Genomic DNA, 17,061 nt, shown 5'->3' with positions numbered 1-17,061 from the left:
AGGAGAGCCACTGCTGGAAGCAGCAGTCCTATGGGGTGAGAGCAAAGCCCCCTTTCCAGCACCCATTCTGGCTTCCCAGCGATGCCCAGGAGAGCTGGGCAGGCCCAGCAGCTCCCCAGTAGGGGAGCACAGCAGGGTTCCAGGGGCCCAAAGGCATGGGTTCCCACTGCCCAGGAGGGCAGCATCTGTGTCCACCCAGGGGAGCCCACAGTGTCTCCTGACCCTGCTCAGCCCTGGGGAGCCACGGTGTGATATCAAAGCTGCCATTGTGAGGTCAGAGCTAGCTGTGCACACAGGCCTGAGCGCAGGCAAGGATCCCACAGTGTCTCCTGACCCTGCTCAGCCCTGGGGAGCCACGGTGTGATGTCAGAGCTGCCATTGTGAGGTCAGAGCTAGCTGTGCACACAGGCCTGTGCGCAGGCAAGGATCCCACAGTTGCCGTGTGACTCTTGCCCTGGACAGGCGTGCTCCTGCTGCGGTCAGCGTGGGGCTGCTGCCAGAGCTCTTTTTGCCTGAGTAGGCATACTGCTGGGGCTGAGCGGGAAGAACTGAGCCCAGGGGGAGCCTGCCTTTGCCCAGAGATGGCAAGGAGAAAGGCCCCCAAGAGAAAACCTGGAAAGGCCTCCCACCAGTCTTGGTGGGATGAGGCCGACCAGCAGCCTGCAGCGCAGGCAGCAGAGCCAACCCACTGCCAGATGAACAGGTATGAAGTGGGCTGCTCCTTCCCGGGGCATCAGGGTAGGGTGGTAGCATGGATGTGGCCTGTCGTGGCCAGTGGGGTGTGGAGCAGCATGGAGAAGTAGACAAGGAGAGCCCCATGGCTTGCAAACTACCCCCCTTCTGTGGGGATGGGTCTCGGCTGAAAGCCTGGCTCGTTCCCCCAGCCAAAAGCCAGTGTGCAGCCTTCTGGGGAAGCAAGAGCCTTGTGTGGCAGGGCTCAGAGCTCAGCCCTGTGAGCGACAGAGTGCGGACTGGGCTGCACTGCTGCTGTACTGCTGGCGCAGGCTTCCCGAGGCAGCGGACTGCTGCTGCCAGCTTGCTTCCTCCTCTCCCACCGCAGGCCTGTAATGGAATGGGGCACTCCTGGAAGCAGCCCAGCTGTGCTGCCCTCTCTCGCTGGTGCTGGGATAGGGCCGTCATCTGGCAAGGGCCTCCACTCTGTCTACTGCCTCGACTCTGGCAGCAAGGGGACAGCGGGCAACTGGCCTTTTTGTCTCTTCCTGTCCACAGGAACCTGTGCGTGGATGTAACACTGCTGAACTCAGCGTCAGCGGCTGGGTCAGCTGCTCAAGGGGCTGCCCAGTGGCTCATCAAGGCCACGGAATCTGCACGTAAGCTCAGCACTGCTGTTAACCGTGAGGTCCTCCGGGGGAACTTGGAGAGCTGCTCAGTGCCAGAGCTCTGGTCAAAGGCCCCAAGCATCAGAAGTGCAGGCTGCCCTGCTTTTGGCTCCAGGAGGGAGTGCTAGGGCTTGGCCCCCACCTCTCCGCAGGGAGCTGAAACACCCGAGAGAAGACACCCCAGGAGACAGGCCTAACTCTTCTCTGGTTTCTCTGCTCAGGGATGGTCTTCAGCCACTGGTCGTTTACCCCTGTTTCCCTGTGGAGTTTTACGCTGAGCACGTGCATCTTCCTCGTGTACGTACTACATGTTTCTGCTGTGGATGGGAAGGGTTGAAATGGGATGCCCAAGGGCGGAGGCAAGCCAGGAGGAGAGCAGAGGGTGTCCCTCAGCCAGCAGCCTGGGGCTCCCACTCAGGTGCCGAAGCTCAGGTGCTGCTCATGCTGTGGTCGTTCTCAGGATAGAGCCAAGAGCAAAGCCCCTTGGCAGTCTCACTCCCACATATTTCCCAGAGCTCTAACTTTGGCTTTGGTAGCATAAACTGCCGTGTAGCCAGGCACTCGTGTGCAGAGCCAAGCTTCCCCAGCAGAAGGATTTTCCCTGGCTCTGCAAGGAGAGCGTGCAAGCCTGGGAGGGCTCTGAGACGAGCTCCTTGGAGCCTTTCCTCTGGGGAAGATCTGATGGCAGCATCAAATGGTGCGCACAGAAAAGGTGTTCCTCCTGGGTGCTGCTTTGTCAGCGCTCTGTCTGCAGCAGGCTTCCAAAACGGTGGCTTTCTGGCCTAAGAAGGGAAATCCACCTGTGAAGGGCTTTGCCCAAGACCTGGATCATTGAGAGCCACAGGACTCCCTCTTTTTCAGGCAAAAGACGGCTCTACAGAAGAAGAGGCTCTTGAAAGTCCTCTTTTTGCTCCCAGTGGTTCTTGGTGAGTTTTCATGAGCAAACATCTGAACAGGACAGCCTGGCCATGCTGGGTGCCAGCTTTCAGCTGGCCTGTTTTCCTTTTGGGACAGGGTCCCGGTTTCAGCAGGGATAGAGTTCGTTTTCTGTCTAGTAGCCGGTGTGGGGCTGTGTTTGGGAGTTAGGATGAGAATGATGTTGATAACACGCATGCAGCCTGGTCTTGGTGCTCACTGAAGCAGTGAGGGGAAATGGGGAACAGCTTGGGGGCACCGAGCACACCTGAAGGTCACGGCTGTGCAGTCCCTCCCTGCGTGGGCTGATGGGGCCCCATAAGAGCAGCACCCTCTCCCTGCACCCCACGTTCCCCACCTCCTCAGACAAGCCGCTGGCCTACCGCCATGGCAAGAGGGAGGAGACAAGGTGACTGCAGGGATCACTAGCAACCCCAGTAAAATAACTGTCTCTCGGTGATGTGAATTGCAGCTGGTGTTTACTGCGCGACCCTGCTGCCAGCATGGACAAGGCAGGCAAAGGGACTGATAGAGGTCGGTGACTCGTGCGGGACAGGCGCCTCCTGCAAGGGAGTGATGCTGACCGTGGCTCTCCAAATCACGGGCTCTCCTGCTTCCAGGCGGAGGGACCCAAAGAAGCAGCAACTGGTGCTGTGCCTTCCTAGGGAAGCCTCTCCTGGGAAGCCACGGCAGCTCTCCTAGTGGACACTCTAACGGAGCGGTTTTTCCCTTTCAGGAGCTGACGTGTGTGTCTGCAGCACGCCTGAAGACCCTGTGGTAAGACACGCTGCCTGAGCTGGAACTGGGTCTGTGCAGACATGTCAGCTGACCTCGTGCTACCTGCACTCATCTTCCTAAGAGTCAGGGCTCCCAACCTCCCTCCCGCCTTTGCAGGGGAGGGGTGGCTCTCTGACAAGCTCTGCTTTCCTGTTCCTGCAGGTCCTTGGATGCTGCGCTGGCAGAGCAAACCCAAAACACGCAGTCTCTAATGGACGAGGTGGCTTCACTGAGGGAGGAGCTCAGGAGCTCACAGGTGATCCTGCTGTTGTGGGAAGGAGGCTTGGCAGGGCAGAACACCCCAGAGATTGCACTCCTTGGCGTGTTGTTTAAGCGGGCTGCTTGTGGCAGCAGCGTACTGCTGATAGCATTCCCTTGGCAGGCCGGTGCCTCTGGCTGCTCTGGCCGGGCCCCTGAGGCAGTGGTGAGGCCCAAGCTTGCTCACAGGGCCAGTCATCACTGGCAGGGCCTGAGCCTGTCTCCCGGCTGACCTGAAGAGCGTGGAGGCTGGGGACCCTCGTCAGCACACCTCGGGCCATGGCCCTGGCCACGGCCACAGGTGCTGCTCCTTGGTCCTCGCAGCTCATGTCAGCAGCAGAGTCTTGCAGCTCTGTGGACAAGGCTTGCCTTGCATTTCGGACACTGAGCCTTTGCCTCTGCGGGTGCGGGTAGCCACGCTGAACTGCCTGCTGATGTGGTCCTTCTGTGTTTGTTTACTGCATCCCCAGGAAGTTCAGGAGGCAGCACGCAAGATGGCTTTGGAGCGTTGGACCACTGTGATTTCTGACTGGTCCCTGAAAAGCTCTGGTATGGACACAAGCAGCGCAGTCTCTTTGCCCTGTGCTTCTCTGCAGTGCTCCCCAAAGGAGCCTGTGCTTCAGGCACTGCTCTCCAAAGTGAGGGAGCTTGGATGTTCCATGGGGTCCCAAGGGCAAGGCTGTGGCAGGGCGGCTCTGAGAGTTCCTCACAGCCTTGCTGTCGGGCTCGGCAAGGGTGCCTCTGGCGCTAGCCCCAGCCGTGTTCCTGCGCTGATGGAGAGGGTCTCTTCCTCTCGGGTGCATTTGGCAAGGGAGTGGCTGGTCCATCCTTTGTTGCTCATGCAGCAGGCCCTCAGCTTTGGGCTGCTGCCATTCACAGGGGCTCCTGCTGTCTCCCAGAACCCTCAGACCTTCTCCTCTTGGTGCTGTGAGAGGAAGTCGCCAGGTACACGGACGCCATCCTAGCCCTGTGCAGCTGGGCACCCCTGACAGCCTGTGGATGGGGACAGGACTGACCGACGTGGGCTGGGCTGGAGACATCAGAAATAATGCCTGAGCACCAGGGCCTCCTGGTTGGTGGCCTCTGGCAGTCATCTGCTCTCCCCTCCTTACAGGTGCCACCATCGACATGCGGAGAACTTCCAAGACCTACCACTGCCAAGAGAATTGGGGCTGCAGGGTTTTAGCGCTCCTTTTCTCTTTCCAACCTCCTGACACGATTTTGCAGGTATCGTACTAGAATCGTCATGGAAGGTTTCCTTCCTTCCTGTGAAGCTGGGGACCGAGCTTGGGGGCTCTCCCCTCAGTCCAGTGGTACTGCTCAAGCCGGCAGTGTGGGTCAGGTTGCTGAAGCCAAAGCTCTAAGGCGGGGCCGGGCTTGCTAGAAATCAGCGGTTCCCCTCAGGAGGGGAACGGATCTGAACGACCCTGAACTGCCATGTCCTGCACACGGGCCTCTGCCACAGCTGGCTGAGTGACCTTCTCCCCAGTGATCCCCTTTCCACACTCATCCCTAACAGCGACCTTTTGGGGGCAGGAGGCGGGAGTGCCCTGCAGAGCCATGCTTCTGACAGCCCCTGACCAGTATGGTTTCATCGGCCATATTCTCCTCTGCTCCACCCCACGGAAGCTCCCTTTGCAGGGCAGGGAAGAAGGCCTCCTGCTTCTCTCCATTTCCTCCCACGTGGCTCACTGTGGTGCTGGAATAGACCCCACAGACACACCGGCGCCTGCGCTTCCTGCCACACAGGCAGCTGTCTTGGCCCAACACGCACCCCTCACTGGTCTCATGTTCTGCTTGCAGCCGGATGTGTCCCCAGGAAACTGTTGGCCTTTACAAGGGCATCAGGGCCAGGTGGTGATCAGGCTGCCAGCACGAGTCCATCTGACTGGCATCACCGTGCAGCACATTATTGAGGAAGCCTCTCCATCTGGGACAGTCATCAGCGCACCCAGAGACATGGCTGTCTTTGTAAGTCTCTGCTGGGCCCTTCTGATGGGGATCTGGCCCTGGGTGAAAGCTGTGAGAGGGTCTTGCTTGCTTTCGGGCACCCGAAACACGAAGGTTTATGCCCTGCTCTCTCCTGAGTGCTACAGCTCTCCAGCAGGACACTTCAAGGGCTCGAGAGGTTTCATCCCTCTTAAGGCGAGTTCTGGCCAAGCACCTCAGGCTTCTTGACCAAAACTCAAGGCACGCAGGGTGCTCAACCTTAACCAGTGCCAGACTACTGCTGGAAGCCCAGGAGAGGGTGGCAGCTAACAGGCCTGATCCAGGGCATGCCCTCCCCTCTTTGTCGGTGTGTGTCTGAGCTGCTCTCCTTGTGCTTTGCCCTTGAGGGAGTGGATGCGGATGGAGAAGAGGAAACTCTCCTTGGGATGTTCACATACGATGTGGCAAAAGAGGCCAGTCAGACCTTTCTTCTGAAGGTACGATCCTCCTGCAAGGGCAAGATGCTAGGGGGCAAAATGCTTTTGCCTGCAAGTCCATGGCAGGAACAGCGTGAATGCTTTCTCCCTGGGCAGAGGGGCACTGCTGAGAGAGGAGGAGCCGTGGCAGGGTTGGGAGGGCCGAGTGGCACACAGCGGTGGTAGCAAAAGGATAGCAAGGACAGAGTCAGGCCGCTGGGAACATGAGTCCTGAGAGACCCCTGGCTGCACCCACTGCCTTGCGCAGAGCCAGCTGCACATGTGGCGCCAGGAGGAAGGCAGGCAGCACGGGCAGCGGGAGCTTGGTGGGGCTGCACAGCAGCTGCCCCACGTGTAGATGTCCCTCTGCCGCTTCTCAGTCAGCACAGGGTGAGAAGCAGAGGGCAGGGGCAGGAGGAAGGGAGACTGAACCCCGGCAGGAATGGCATGCAGAGGATGCCAGGTGCCATGCCCTTTCCATGTCCCCAGCTTCTCCAGCAGTGAGCCTCTGATTTCCACAGCTGACCCCCCTCCCCCACCTTTCAGGAGCTCCTTCCGGAGCAGGAGCAGGGCTGGCAGGGGGAGATAGGTTGACTGCATTGCTGCTCTTAACACCCCCATTTCTTCTCCTTCTCCCCCCTCTTCACAGGACGCGCCGTTTCCCAGAGCGTTTTCATATATCAAACTGCTTGTGAAGAGCAACTGGGGAAACCCAGAGTACACCTGTATTTATCGAGTGCAGGTTCACGGGATGGCGGCAAAGACGGAAGACCTCACCTGAAACCAGCGGGGCGGGGCAGTGCGGGCTGGGGGCCTGGGGGGCAAGGTGTGGACCAGCATGGAGAAGTAGACAGAGGCTTCCTGAAGGAGAGCTCCATGGCTTGCAAACCACCCCCCCTTGTGGCATCAGGGAAACATTTCACTAGAGGAAAAGCCATAGTGCCCCTATCAACTGCAGTCATTAACGAATGTGCCTGCCCTTCTTGTTTTTGTGTGAACAAGCACCAGCATCTAGGCAATAGATCGATTTTAAAAATTATTAACTGCAATGAAATGTTTGCAGGCATTGACTCTTGAGTCAGGCCAGCCATTAAGGGTCTGCAGCATCCTTCCAGGAACTTTTGTCATGCTTGCTGCAATTGGAAGACGGGACGCAGCTTGACACAAGCAAATGTCTATTTATTGTAGCAACTCACAAGTTTATACAGTTTGCAAAGCCTGTACGTGCCTTAGTTTCATTGGAGTGCAGAAGCCATTTTTACATTTACTATTTGCTGATTGGTTTAAAAACACTTACGAACACTTATGAACATTGTCAGTAAAAAGCAGCCTATGCCTCGAAGCGCAACCTATTGCACACATCTTATTTTCATTCCTTACAGCCTGCTTTGTTCTTTCTTTCTTTCAAGGGTGACTAGTTACTCCTTTTCTGTCTGGCACCCACATAACTCATCCCCAGTACTTTTTCACTTCTTATCAGTTCGTTTCCACCGTTGTTTAACCATCCCAGGGTTTGTGACCAACACGTGCCAGCACGTCTCCTTCTAGATACAGCTGCACAGTGTCTAAAGTCCTGACAGAGTCCTGTGACCCCTTCTTCACATGTCCCCCTTCCTGTTGCACAAAAAGAACCTTCTTCATAGACCGATCTATCAAACGTTGCATACATTGGGACAGACAAGGTAAAAGGAGCAACAGAGGAATAGAAACAGCCAAGGCATAAACAAAAGTTTTTACCAAACTCCTCAACCATCCGCATAATCCCCATCTTCCAAAAATGTTGTCCAACCAATCCCATGCATCGTCTTGCCGGAGTTTCGAGGCTGCATCCTTAAGCTGTTGAATGCTGGCGTGAATAGACTCAGAATGATCTGAGAGATTCATACAACACATACCCTCCAAATCCTCACAACCACGGCCTTGTGCTCAAAGCAAGCAATCTGTAGCAGCTCTATTTTGTACTGTAGCATGACGAACACTATCCATGTCTAATAAAAGGCCAGACAGTGCCCTGCTAGTAGCATTGCTTTGTTTTGCAAGCCAACAAGCAAGCTTATCTAAAGTAGCTAGTGCTTTTCCAGCTCCTGGCAACAAAAGAGAGGCCGCAAAGCGCTGACTGAAGGACCAAAATTCTACTTGATCATCACAGTCGGGGCTGTCGGCGTGTACACCACGCCTCACACAGTGGGAAAGGTGACGTTGGAAAATCACAGAGGTGTTAGGGGTCAGAACAGAAAGCTGACCTAAGCTACACGGACCCCCCTCTTATGTGTGAGGGGATACTGGGCCAAGCCCTATCCCCACAAATAAAACATATCCTGGATGGTAATAAAAAGGGAGCCTCGCTGGATCCCGACAAATTTGTTGCTGTAGAGTTACACCAGGTACTGGCATTTCGAAAGGCAGGGTGGGCCAGAGAAACATCCCAGGCCCTGGATTGCTTTTTTCCTGTGTAATTAAACCGAACAGAAAAATCCATTTTGGCTGACCCGAGAGGCTCAATCTCTTGTGGTTCTAGGGTAGCCTGTGGGAGAAAGGGAACCCAAGTATCCCAGGCATCTGTCAAATCTGGGGACAGGGCAGGAAAAACCTCTGCAAGGCTTTCAGGTATCGGCCATCTATCTAGTGGCAGTCCAACAAGGCATGTAGAGAAAGGGTTATTGGGAGAAGCAGTAGAAAGACATAAACTATCTTGCCCTGTCAAATTGGCTAACGGAATGGAACCCACACATTAGTTTTTGGTAAAGGAGGGGGAAACAGTCCGCCCCAAAAAGGGGCAAAGGTCCCAGGCTCATTATCCACAACCCTGCGCCCCACACTGTGACAAACGCCAGGGCTCTGCTCCAGACACCCTGTGTCACCCTGCTGCCATGCTGGGACACTGGCACAGGCCGTGCTTCCCTCCGCGCTGCCTGTGGCCCTGTGCAGGGACCCTCCTGGCCCTCCACGCCACTGCAAGACAAAAAAGGAGCACACTTCTCTCTCAAACTAGCAAAGTGTGCTGGGTTAGGCCTGGCTGGAGGCCAGACGCCCACCGAAGCTGCTCTGTCACTCTCCTTTTCAGCAGAACCTGGGAGAAAATGTATATATATATTGAGAGGCTCAGGAACTGAGATAAGGACAGGGAGAGATCATTCCGCAATCAGCAGCATGGGCAAAACAGACTCGCAGAATAAAGGAAAGGAAACTCTCTAGTTCACGGCCCTGCCCTGCACCCCCAGTGACACCAGAGTGGGGTGATGAGAAACACGACCAGATCTTAAAGCACCTCCCTCCACCCCTAGCAAAGTCAAGGTACAAGCAGCAAGGGCGAGGAAGAGTAATGGTCCTTGTAAACCAAACGTACTGCTGGGCCCCTGACAGCACGTCTGGCCTCCCGGGTTTTTCTTTCTGGCGTATGACCCATTAGGGAGAGGAGAGCCACTGCTGGAAGCAGCAGTCCTATGGGGTGAGAGCAAAGCCCCCTTTCCAGCACCCATTCTGGCTTCCCAGCGATGCCCAGGAGAGCTGGGCAGGCCCAGCAGCTCCCCAGTAGGGGAGCACAGCAGGGTTCCAGGGGCCCAAAGGCATGGGTTCCCACTGCCCAGGAGGGCAGCATCTGTGTCCACCCAGGGGAGCCCACAGTGTCTCCTGACCCTGCTCAGCCCTGGGGAGCCACGGTGTGATATCAAAGCTGCCATTGTGAGGTCAGAGCTAGCTGTGCACACAGGCCTGAGCGCAGGCAAGGATCCCACAGTGTCTCCTGACCCTGCTCAGCCCTGGGGAGCCACGGTGTGATGTCAGAGCTGCCATTGTGAGGTCAGAGCTAGCTGTGCACACAGGCCTGTGCGCAGGCAAGGATCCCACAGTTGCCGTGTGACTCTTGCCCTGGACAGGCGTGCTCCTGCTGCGGTCAGCGTGGGGCTGCTGCCAGAGCTCTTTTTGCCTGAGTAGGCATACTGCTGGGGCTGAGCGGGAAGAACTGAGCCCAGGGGGAGCCTGCCTTTGCCCAGAGATGGCAAGGAGAAAGGCCCCCAAGAGAAAACCTGGAAAGGCCTCCCACCAGTCTTGGTGGGATGAGGCCGACCAGCAGCCTGCAGCGCAGGCAGCAGAGCCAACCCACTGCCAGATGAACAGGTATGAAGTGGGCTGCTCCTTCCCGGGGCATCAGGGTAGGGTGGTAGCATGGATGTGGCCTGTCGTGGCCAGTGGGGTGTGGAGCAGCATGGAGAAGTAGACAAGGAGAGCCCCATGGCTTGCAAACTACCCCCCTTCTGTGGGGATGGGTCTCGGCTGAAAGCCTGGCTCGTTCCCCCAGCCAAAAGCCAGTGTGCAGCCTTCTGGGGAAGCAAGAGCCTTGTGTGGCAGGGCTCAGAGCTCAGCCCTGTGAGCGACAGAGTGCGGACTGGGCTGCACTGCTGCTGTACTGCTGGCGCAGGCTTCCTGAGGCAGCGGACTGCTGCTGCCAGCTTGCTTCCTCCTCTCCCACCGCAGGCCTGTAATGGAATGGGGCACTCCTGGAAGCAGCCCAGCTGTGCTGCCCTCTCTCGCTGGTGCTGGGATAGGGCCGTCATCTGGCAAGGGCCTCCACTCTGTCTACTGCCTCGACTCTGGCAGCAAGGGGACAGCGGGCAACTGGCCTTTTTGTCTCTTCCTGTCCACAGGAACCTGTGCGTGGATGTAACACTGCTGAACTCAGCGTCAGCGGCTGGGTCAGCTGCTCAAGGGGCTGCCCAGTGGCTCATCAAGGCCACGGAATCTGCACGTAAGCTCAGCACTGCTGTTAACCGTGAGGTCCTCCGGGGGGAACTTGGAGAGCTGCTCAGTGCCAGAGCTCTGGTCAAAGGCCCCAAGCATCAGAAGTGCAGGCTGCCCTGCTTTTGGCTCCAGGAGGGAGTGCTAGGGCTTGGCCCCCACCTCTCCGCAGGGAGCTGAAACACCCGAGAGAAGACACCCCAGGAGACAGGCCTAACTCTTCTCTGGTTTCTCTGCTCAGGGATGGTCTTCAGCCACTGGTCGTTTACCCCTGTTTCCCTGTGGAGTTTTACGCTGAGCACGTGCATCTTCCTCGTGTACGTACTACATGTTTCTGCTGTGGATGGGAAGGGTTGAAATGGGATGCCCAAGGGCGGAGGCAAGCCAGGAGGAGAGCAGAGGGTGTCCCTCAGCCAGCAGCCTGGGGCTCCCACTCAGGTGCCGAAGCTCAGGTGCTGCTCATGCTGTGGTCGTTCTCAGGATAGAGCCAAGAGCAAAGCCCCTTGGCAGTCTCACTCCCACATATTTCCCAGAGCTCTAACTTTGGCTTTGGTAGCATAAACTGCCGTGTAGCCAGGCACTCGTGTGCAGAGCCAAGCTTCCCCAGCAGAAGGATTTTCCCTGGCTCTGCAAGGAGAGCGTGCAAGCCTGGGAGGGCTCTGAGACGAGCTCCTTGGAGCCTTTCCTCTGGGGAAGATCTGATGGCAGCATCAAATGGTGCGCACAGAAAAGGTGTTCCTCCTGGGTGCTGCTTTGTCAGCGCTCTGTCTGCAGCAGGCTTCCAAAACGGTGGCTTTCTGGCCTAAGAAGGGAAATCCACCTGTGAAGGGCTTTGCCCAAGACCTGGATCATTGAGAGCCACAGGACTCCCTCTTTTTCAGGCAAAAGACGGCTCTACAGAAGAAGAGGCTCTTGAAAGTCCTCTTTTTGCTCCCAGTGGTTCTTGGTGAGTTTTCATGAGCAAACATCTGAACAGGACAGCCTGGCCATGCTGGGTGCCAGCTTTCAGCTGGCCTGTTTTCCTTTTGGGACAGGGTCCCGGTTTCAGCAGGGATAGAGTTCGTTTTCTGTCTAGTAGCCGGTGTGGGGCTGTGTTTGGGAGTTAGGATGAGAATGATGTTGATAACACGCATGCAGCCTGGTCTTGGTGCTCACTGAAGCAGTGAGGGGAAATGGGGAACAGCTTGGGGGCACCGAGCACACCTGAAGGTCACGGCTGTGCAGTCCCCCCCTGCGTGGGCTGATGGGGCCCCATAAGAGCAGCACCCTCTCCCTGCACCCCACGTTCCCCACCTCCTCAGACAAGCCGCTGGCCTACCGCCATGGCAAGAGGGAGGAGACAAGGTGACTGCAGGGATCACTAGCAACCCCAGTAAAATAACTGTCTCTCGGTGATGTGAATTGCAGCTGGTGTTTACTGCGCGACCCTGCTGCCAGCATGGACAAGGCAGGCAAAGGGACTGATAGAGGTCGGTGACTCGTGCGGGACAGGCGCCTCCTGCAAGGGAGTGATGCTGACCGTGGCTCTCCAAATCACGGGCTCTCCTGCTTCCAGGCGGAGGGACCCAAAGAAGCAGCAACTGGTGCTGTGCCTTCCTAGGGAAGCCTCTCCTGGGAAGCCACGGCAGCTCTCCTAGTGGACACTCTAACGGAGCGGTTTTTCCCTTTCAGGAGCTGACGTGTGTGTCTGCAGCACGCCTGAAGACCCTGTGGTAAGACACGCTGCCTGAGCTGGAACTGGGTCTGTGCAGACATGTCAGCTGACCTCGTGCTACCTGCACTCATCTTCCTAAGAGTCAGGGCTCCCAACCTCCCTCCCGCCTTTGCAGGGGAGGGGTGGCTCTCTGACAAGCTCTGCTTTCCTGTTCCTGCAGGTCCTTGGATGCTGCGCTGGCAGAGCAAACCCAAAACACGCAGTCTCTAATGGACGAGGTGGCTTCACTGAGGGAGGAGCTCAGGAGCTCACAGGTGATCCTGCTGTTGTGGGAAGGAGGCTTGGCAGGGCAGAACACCCCAGAGATTGCACTCCTTGGCGTGTTGTTTAAGCGGGCTGCTTGTGGCAGCAGCGTACTGCTGATAGCATTCCCTTGGCAGGCCGGTGCCTCTGGCTGCTCTGGCCGGGCCCCTGAGGCAGTGGTGAGGCCCAAGCTTGCTCACAGGGCCAGTCATCACTGGCAGGGCCTGAGCCTGTCTCCCGGCTGACCTGAAGAGCGTGGAGGCTGGGGACCCTCGTCAGCACACCTCGGGCCATGGCCCTGGCCACGGCCACAGGTGCTGCTCCTTGGTCCTCGCAGCTCATGTCAGCAGCAGAGTCTTGCAGCTCTGTGGACAAGGCTTGCCTTGCATTTCGGACACTGAGCCTTTGCCTCTGCGGGTGCGGGTAGCCACGCTGAACTGCCTGCTGATGTGGTCCTTCTGTGTTTGTTTACTGCATCCCCAGGAAGTTCAGGAGGCAGCACGCAAGATGGCTTTGGAGCGTTGGACCACTGTGATTTCTGACTGGTCCCTGAAAAGCTCTGGTATGGACACAAGCAGCGCAGTCTCTTTGCCCTGTGCTTCTCTGCAGTGCTCCCCAAAGGAGCCTGTGCTTCAGGCACTGCTCTCCAAAGTGAGGGAGCTTGGATGTTCCATGGGGTCCCAAGGGCAAGGCTGTGGCAGGGCGGCTCTGAGAGTTCCTCACAGCCTTGCTGTCGGGCTCGGCAAGGGTGCCTCTGGCGCTAGCCCCAGCCGTGTTCCTGCGCTGATGGAGAGGGTCTCTTCCTCTCGGGTGCATTTGGCAAGGGAGTGGCTGGTCCATCCTTTGTTGCTCATGCAGCAGGCCCTCAGCTTTGGGCTGCTGCCATTCACAGGGGCTCCTGCTGTCTCCCAGAACCCTCAGACCTTCTCCTCTTGGTGCTGTGAGAGGAAGTCGCCAGGTACACGGACGCCATCCTAGCCCTGTGCAGCTGGGCACCCCTGACAGCCTGTGGATGGGGACAGGACTGACCGACGTGGGCTGGGCTGGAGACATCAGAAATAATGCCTGAGCACCAGGGCCTCCTGGTTGGTGGCCTCTGGCAGTCATCTGCTCTCCCCTCCTTACAGGTGCCACCATCGACATGCGGAGAACTTCCAAGACCTACCACTGCCAAGAGAATTGGGGCTGCAGGGTTTTAGCGCTCCTTTTCTCTTTCCAACCTCCTGACACGATTTTGCAGGTATCGTACTAGAATCGTCATGGAAGGTTTCCTTCCTTCCTGTGAAGCTGGGGACCGAGCTTGGGGGCTCTCCCCTCAGTCCAGTGGTACTGCTCAAGCCGGCAGTGTGGGTCAGGTTGCTGAAGCCAAAGCTCTAAGGCGGGGCCGGGCTTGCTAGAAATCAGCGGTTCCCCTCAGGAGGGGAACGGATCTGAACGACCCTGAACTGCCATGTCCTGCACACGGGCCTCTGCCACAGCTGGCTGAGTGACCTTCTCCCCAGTGATCCCCTTTCCACACTCATCCCTAACAGCGACCTTTTGGGGGCAGGAGGCGGGAGTGCCCTGCAGAGCCATGCTTCTGACAGCCCCTGACCAGTATGGTTTCATCGGCCATATTCTCCTCTGCTCCACCCCACGGAAGCTCCCTTTGCAGGGCAGGGAAGAAGGCCTCCTGCTTCTCTCCATTTCCTCCCACGTGGCTCACTGTGGTGCTGGAATAGACCCCACAGACACACCGGCGCCTGCGCTTCCTGCCACACAGGCAGCTGTCTTGGCCCAACACGCACCCCTCACTGGTCTCATGTTCTGCTTGCAGCCGGATGTGTCCCCAGGAAACTGTTGGCCTTTACAAGGGCATCAGGGCCAGGTGGTGATCAGGCTGCCAGCACGAGTCCATCTGACTGGCATCACCGTGCAGCACATTATTGAGGAAGCCTCTCCATCTGGGACAGTCATCAGCGCACCCAGAGACATGGCTGTCTTTGTAAGTCTCTGCTGGGCCCTTCTGATGGGGATCTGGCCCTGGGTGAAAGCTGTGAGAGGGTCTTGCTTGCTTTCGGGCACCCGAAACACGAAGGTTTATGCCCTGCTCTCTCCTGAGTGCTACAGCTCTCCAGCAGGACACTTCAAGGGCTCGAGAGGTTTCATCCCTCTTAAGGCGAGTTCTGGCCAAGCACCTCAGGCTTCTTGACCAAAACTCAAGGCACGCAGGGTGCTCAACCTTAACCAGTGCCAGACTACTGCTGGAAGCCCAGGAGAGGGTGGCAGCTAACAGGCCTGATCCAGGGCATGCCCTCCCCTCTTTGTCGGTGTGTGTCTGAGCTGCTCTCCTTGTGCTTTGCCCTTGAGGGAGTGGATGCGGATGGAGAAGAGGAAACTCTCCTTGGGATGTTCACATACGATGTGGCAAAAGAGGCCAGTCAGACCTTTCTTCTGAAGGTACGATCCTCCTGCAAGGGCAAGATGCTAGGGGGCAAAATGCTTTTGCCTGCAAGTCCATGGCAGGAACAGCGTGAATGCTTTCTCCCTGGGCAGAGGGGCACTGCTGAGAGAGGAGGAGCCGTGGCAGGGTTGGGAGGGCCGAGTGGCACACAGCGGTGGTAGCAAAAGGATAGCAAGGACAGAGTCAGGCCGCTGGGAACATGAGTCCTGAGAGACCCCTGGCTGCACCCACTGCCTTGCGCAGAGCCAGCTGCACATGTGGCGCCAGGAGGAAGGCAGGCAGCACGGGCAGCGGGAGCTTGGTGGGGCTGCACAGCAGCTGCCCCACGTGTAGATGTCCCTCTGCCGCTTCTCAGTCAGCACAGGGTGAGAAGCAGAGGGCAGGGGCAGGAGGAAGGGAGACTGAACCCCGGCAGGAATGGCATGCAGAGGATGCCAGGTGCCATGCCCTTTCCATGTCCCCAGCTTCTCCAGCAGTGAGCCTCTGATTTCCACAGCTGACCCCCCTCCCCCACCTTTCAGGAGCTCCTTCCGGAGCAGGAGCAGGGCTGGCAGGGGGAGATAGGTTGACTGCATTGCTGCTCTTAACACCCCCATTTCTTCTCCTTCTCCCCCCTCTTCACAGGACGCGCCGTTTCCCAGAGCGTTTTCATATATCAAACTGCTTGTGAAGAGCAACTGGGGAAACCCAGAGTACACCTGTATTTATCGAGTGCAGGTTCACGGGATGGCGGCAAAGACGGAAGACCTCACCTGAAACCAGCGGGGCGGGGCAGTGCGGGCTGGGGGCCTGGGGGGCAAGGTGTGGAGCAGCATGGAGAAGTAGACAGAGGCTTCCTGAAGGAGAGCTCCATGGCTTGCAAACCACCCCCCCTTCTGGCATCAGGGAAACATTTCACTAGAGGAAAAGCCATAGTGCCCCTATCAACTGCAGTCATTAACGAATGTGCTTGCCCTTCTTGTTTTTGTGTGAACAAGCACCAGCATCTAGGCAATAGATCGATTTTAAAAATTATTAACTGCAATGAAATGTTTGCAGGCATTGACTCTTGAGTCAGGCCAGCCATTAAGGGTCTGCAGCATCCTTCCAGGAACTTTTGTCATGCTTGCTGCAATTGGAAGACGGGACGCAGCTTGACACAAGCAAATGTCTATTTATTGTAGCAACTCACAAGTTTATACAGTTTGCAAAGCCTGTACGTGCCTTAGTTTCATTGGAGTGCAGAAGCCATTTTTACATTTACTATTTGCTGATTGGTTTAAAAACACTTACGAACACTTATGAACATTGTCAGTAAAAAGCAGCCTATGCCTCGAAGCGCAACCTATTGCACACATCTTATTTTCATTCCTTACAGCCTGCTTTGTTCTTTCTTTCTTTCAAGGGTGACTAGTTACTCCTTTTCTGTCTGGCACCCACAAAACTCATCCCCAGTACTTTTTCACTTCTTATCAGTTCGTTTCCACCGTTGTTTAACCATCCCAGGGTTTGTGACCAACACGTGCCAGCACGTCTCCTTCTAGATACAGCTGCACAGTGTCTAAAGTCCTGACAGAGTCCTGTGACCCCTTCCTCACATGTCCCCCTTCCTGGTGCACAAAAAGAACCTTCTTCATAGACCGATCTATCAAACGTTGCATACATTGGGACAGACAAGGTAAAAGGAGCAACAGAGGAATAGAAACAGCCAAGGCATAAACAAAAGTTTTTACCAAACTCCTCAACCATCCGCATAATCCCCATCTTCCAAAAATGTTGTCCAACCAATCCCATGCATCGTCTTGCCGGAGTTTCGAGGCTGCATCCTTAAGCTGTTGAATGCTGGCGTGAATAGACTCAGAATGATCTGAGAGATTCATACAACACATACCCTCCAAATCCTCACAACCACGGCCTTGTGCTCAAAGCAAGCAATCTGTAGCAGCTCTATTTTGTACTGTAGCATGACGAACACTATCCATGTCTAATAAAAGGCCAGACAGTGCCCTGCTAGTAGCATTGCTTTGTTTTGCAAGCCAACAAGCAAGCTTATCTAAAGTAGCTAGTGCTTTTCCAGCTCCTGGCAACAAAAGAGAGGCCGCAAAGCGCTGACTGAAGGACCAAAATTCTACTTGATCATCACAGTCGGGGCTGTCAGCGTGTACACCACGCCTCACACAGTGGGAAAGGTGACGTTGGAAAATCACAGAGGTGTTAGGGGTCAGAACAGAAAGCTGACCTAAGCTACACGGA

General features: G+C 56.5%; 2 protein-coding genes across 2 annotated transcripts; both read left to right on the top strand.

Moving 5' to 3' along the window:
* Positions 1–581: 581 nt before the first annotated feature.
* Positions 582–6,476, top strand: LOC311203261 (uncharacterized protein; the record flags this gene model as incomplete). Its single annotated transcript, XM_084277915.1, has 11 exons — positions 582–703; positions 1,231–1,331; positions 1,562–1,637; positions 2,202–2,266; positions 2,622–2,664; positions 3,195–3,288; positions 3,761–3,839; positions 4,405–4,517; positions 5,094–5,261; positions 5,627–5,716; positions 6,345–6,476. 11 exons carry the CDS (start codon positions 582–584, stop codon positions 6,474–6,476), a joined length of 1,083 nt encoding a protein of 360 aa, XP_084134041.1.
* Positions 6,477–9,689: 3,213 nt separating this feature from the next.
* LOC311203260 (uncharacterized protein) lies at positions 9,690–15,585 on the top strand (the record flags this gene model as incomplete). Its single annotated transcript, XM_084277914.1, has 11 exons — positions 9,690–9,811; positions 10,339–10,439; positions 10,671–10,746; positions 11,311–11,375; positions 11,731–11,773; positions 12,304–12,397; positions 12,870–12,948; positions 13,514–13,626; positions 14,203–14,370; positions 14,736–14,825; positions 15,454–15,585. The coding sequence occupies 11 exons, from the start codon at positions 9,690–9,692 to the stop codon at positions 15,583–15,585; spliced, it is 1,083 nt and encodes a 360-aa protein (XP_084134040.1).
* Between the last annotated feature and the right edge of the window lie 1,476 nt (positions 15,586–17,061).

The sequence above is a fragment of the Gallinula chloropus genome, assembly GCF_964237585.1.
Source record: "Gallinula chloropus genome assembly, chromosome: Z".
Lineage (NCBI taxonomy): Eukaryota > Metazoa > Chordata > Aves > Gruiformes > Rallidae > Gallinula > Gallinula chloropus.
The sequence above is the reverse complement of the archived record's forward strand: the minus strand, read 5'-3'. Positions and strand labels throughout refer to the sequence as shown.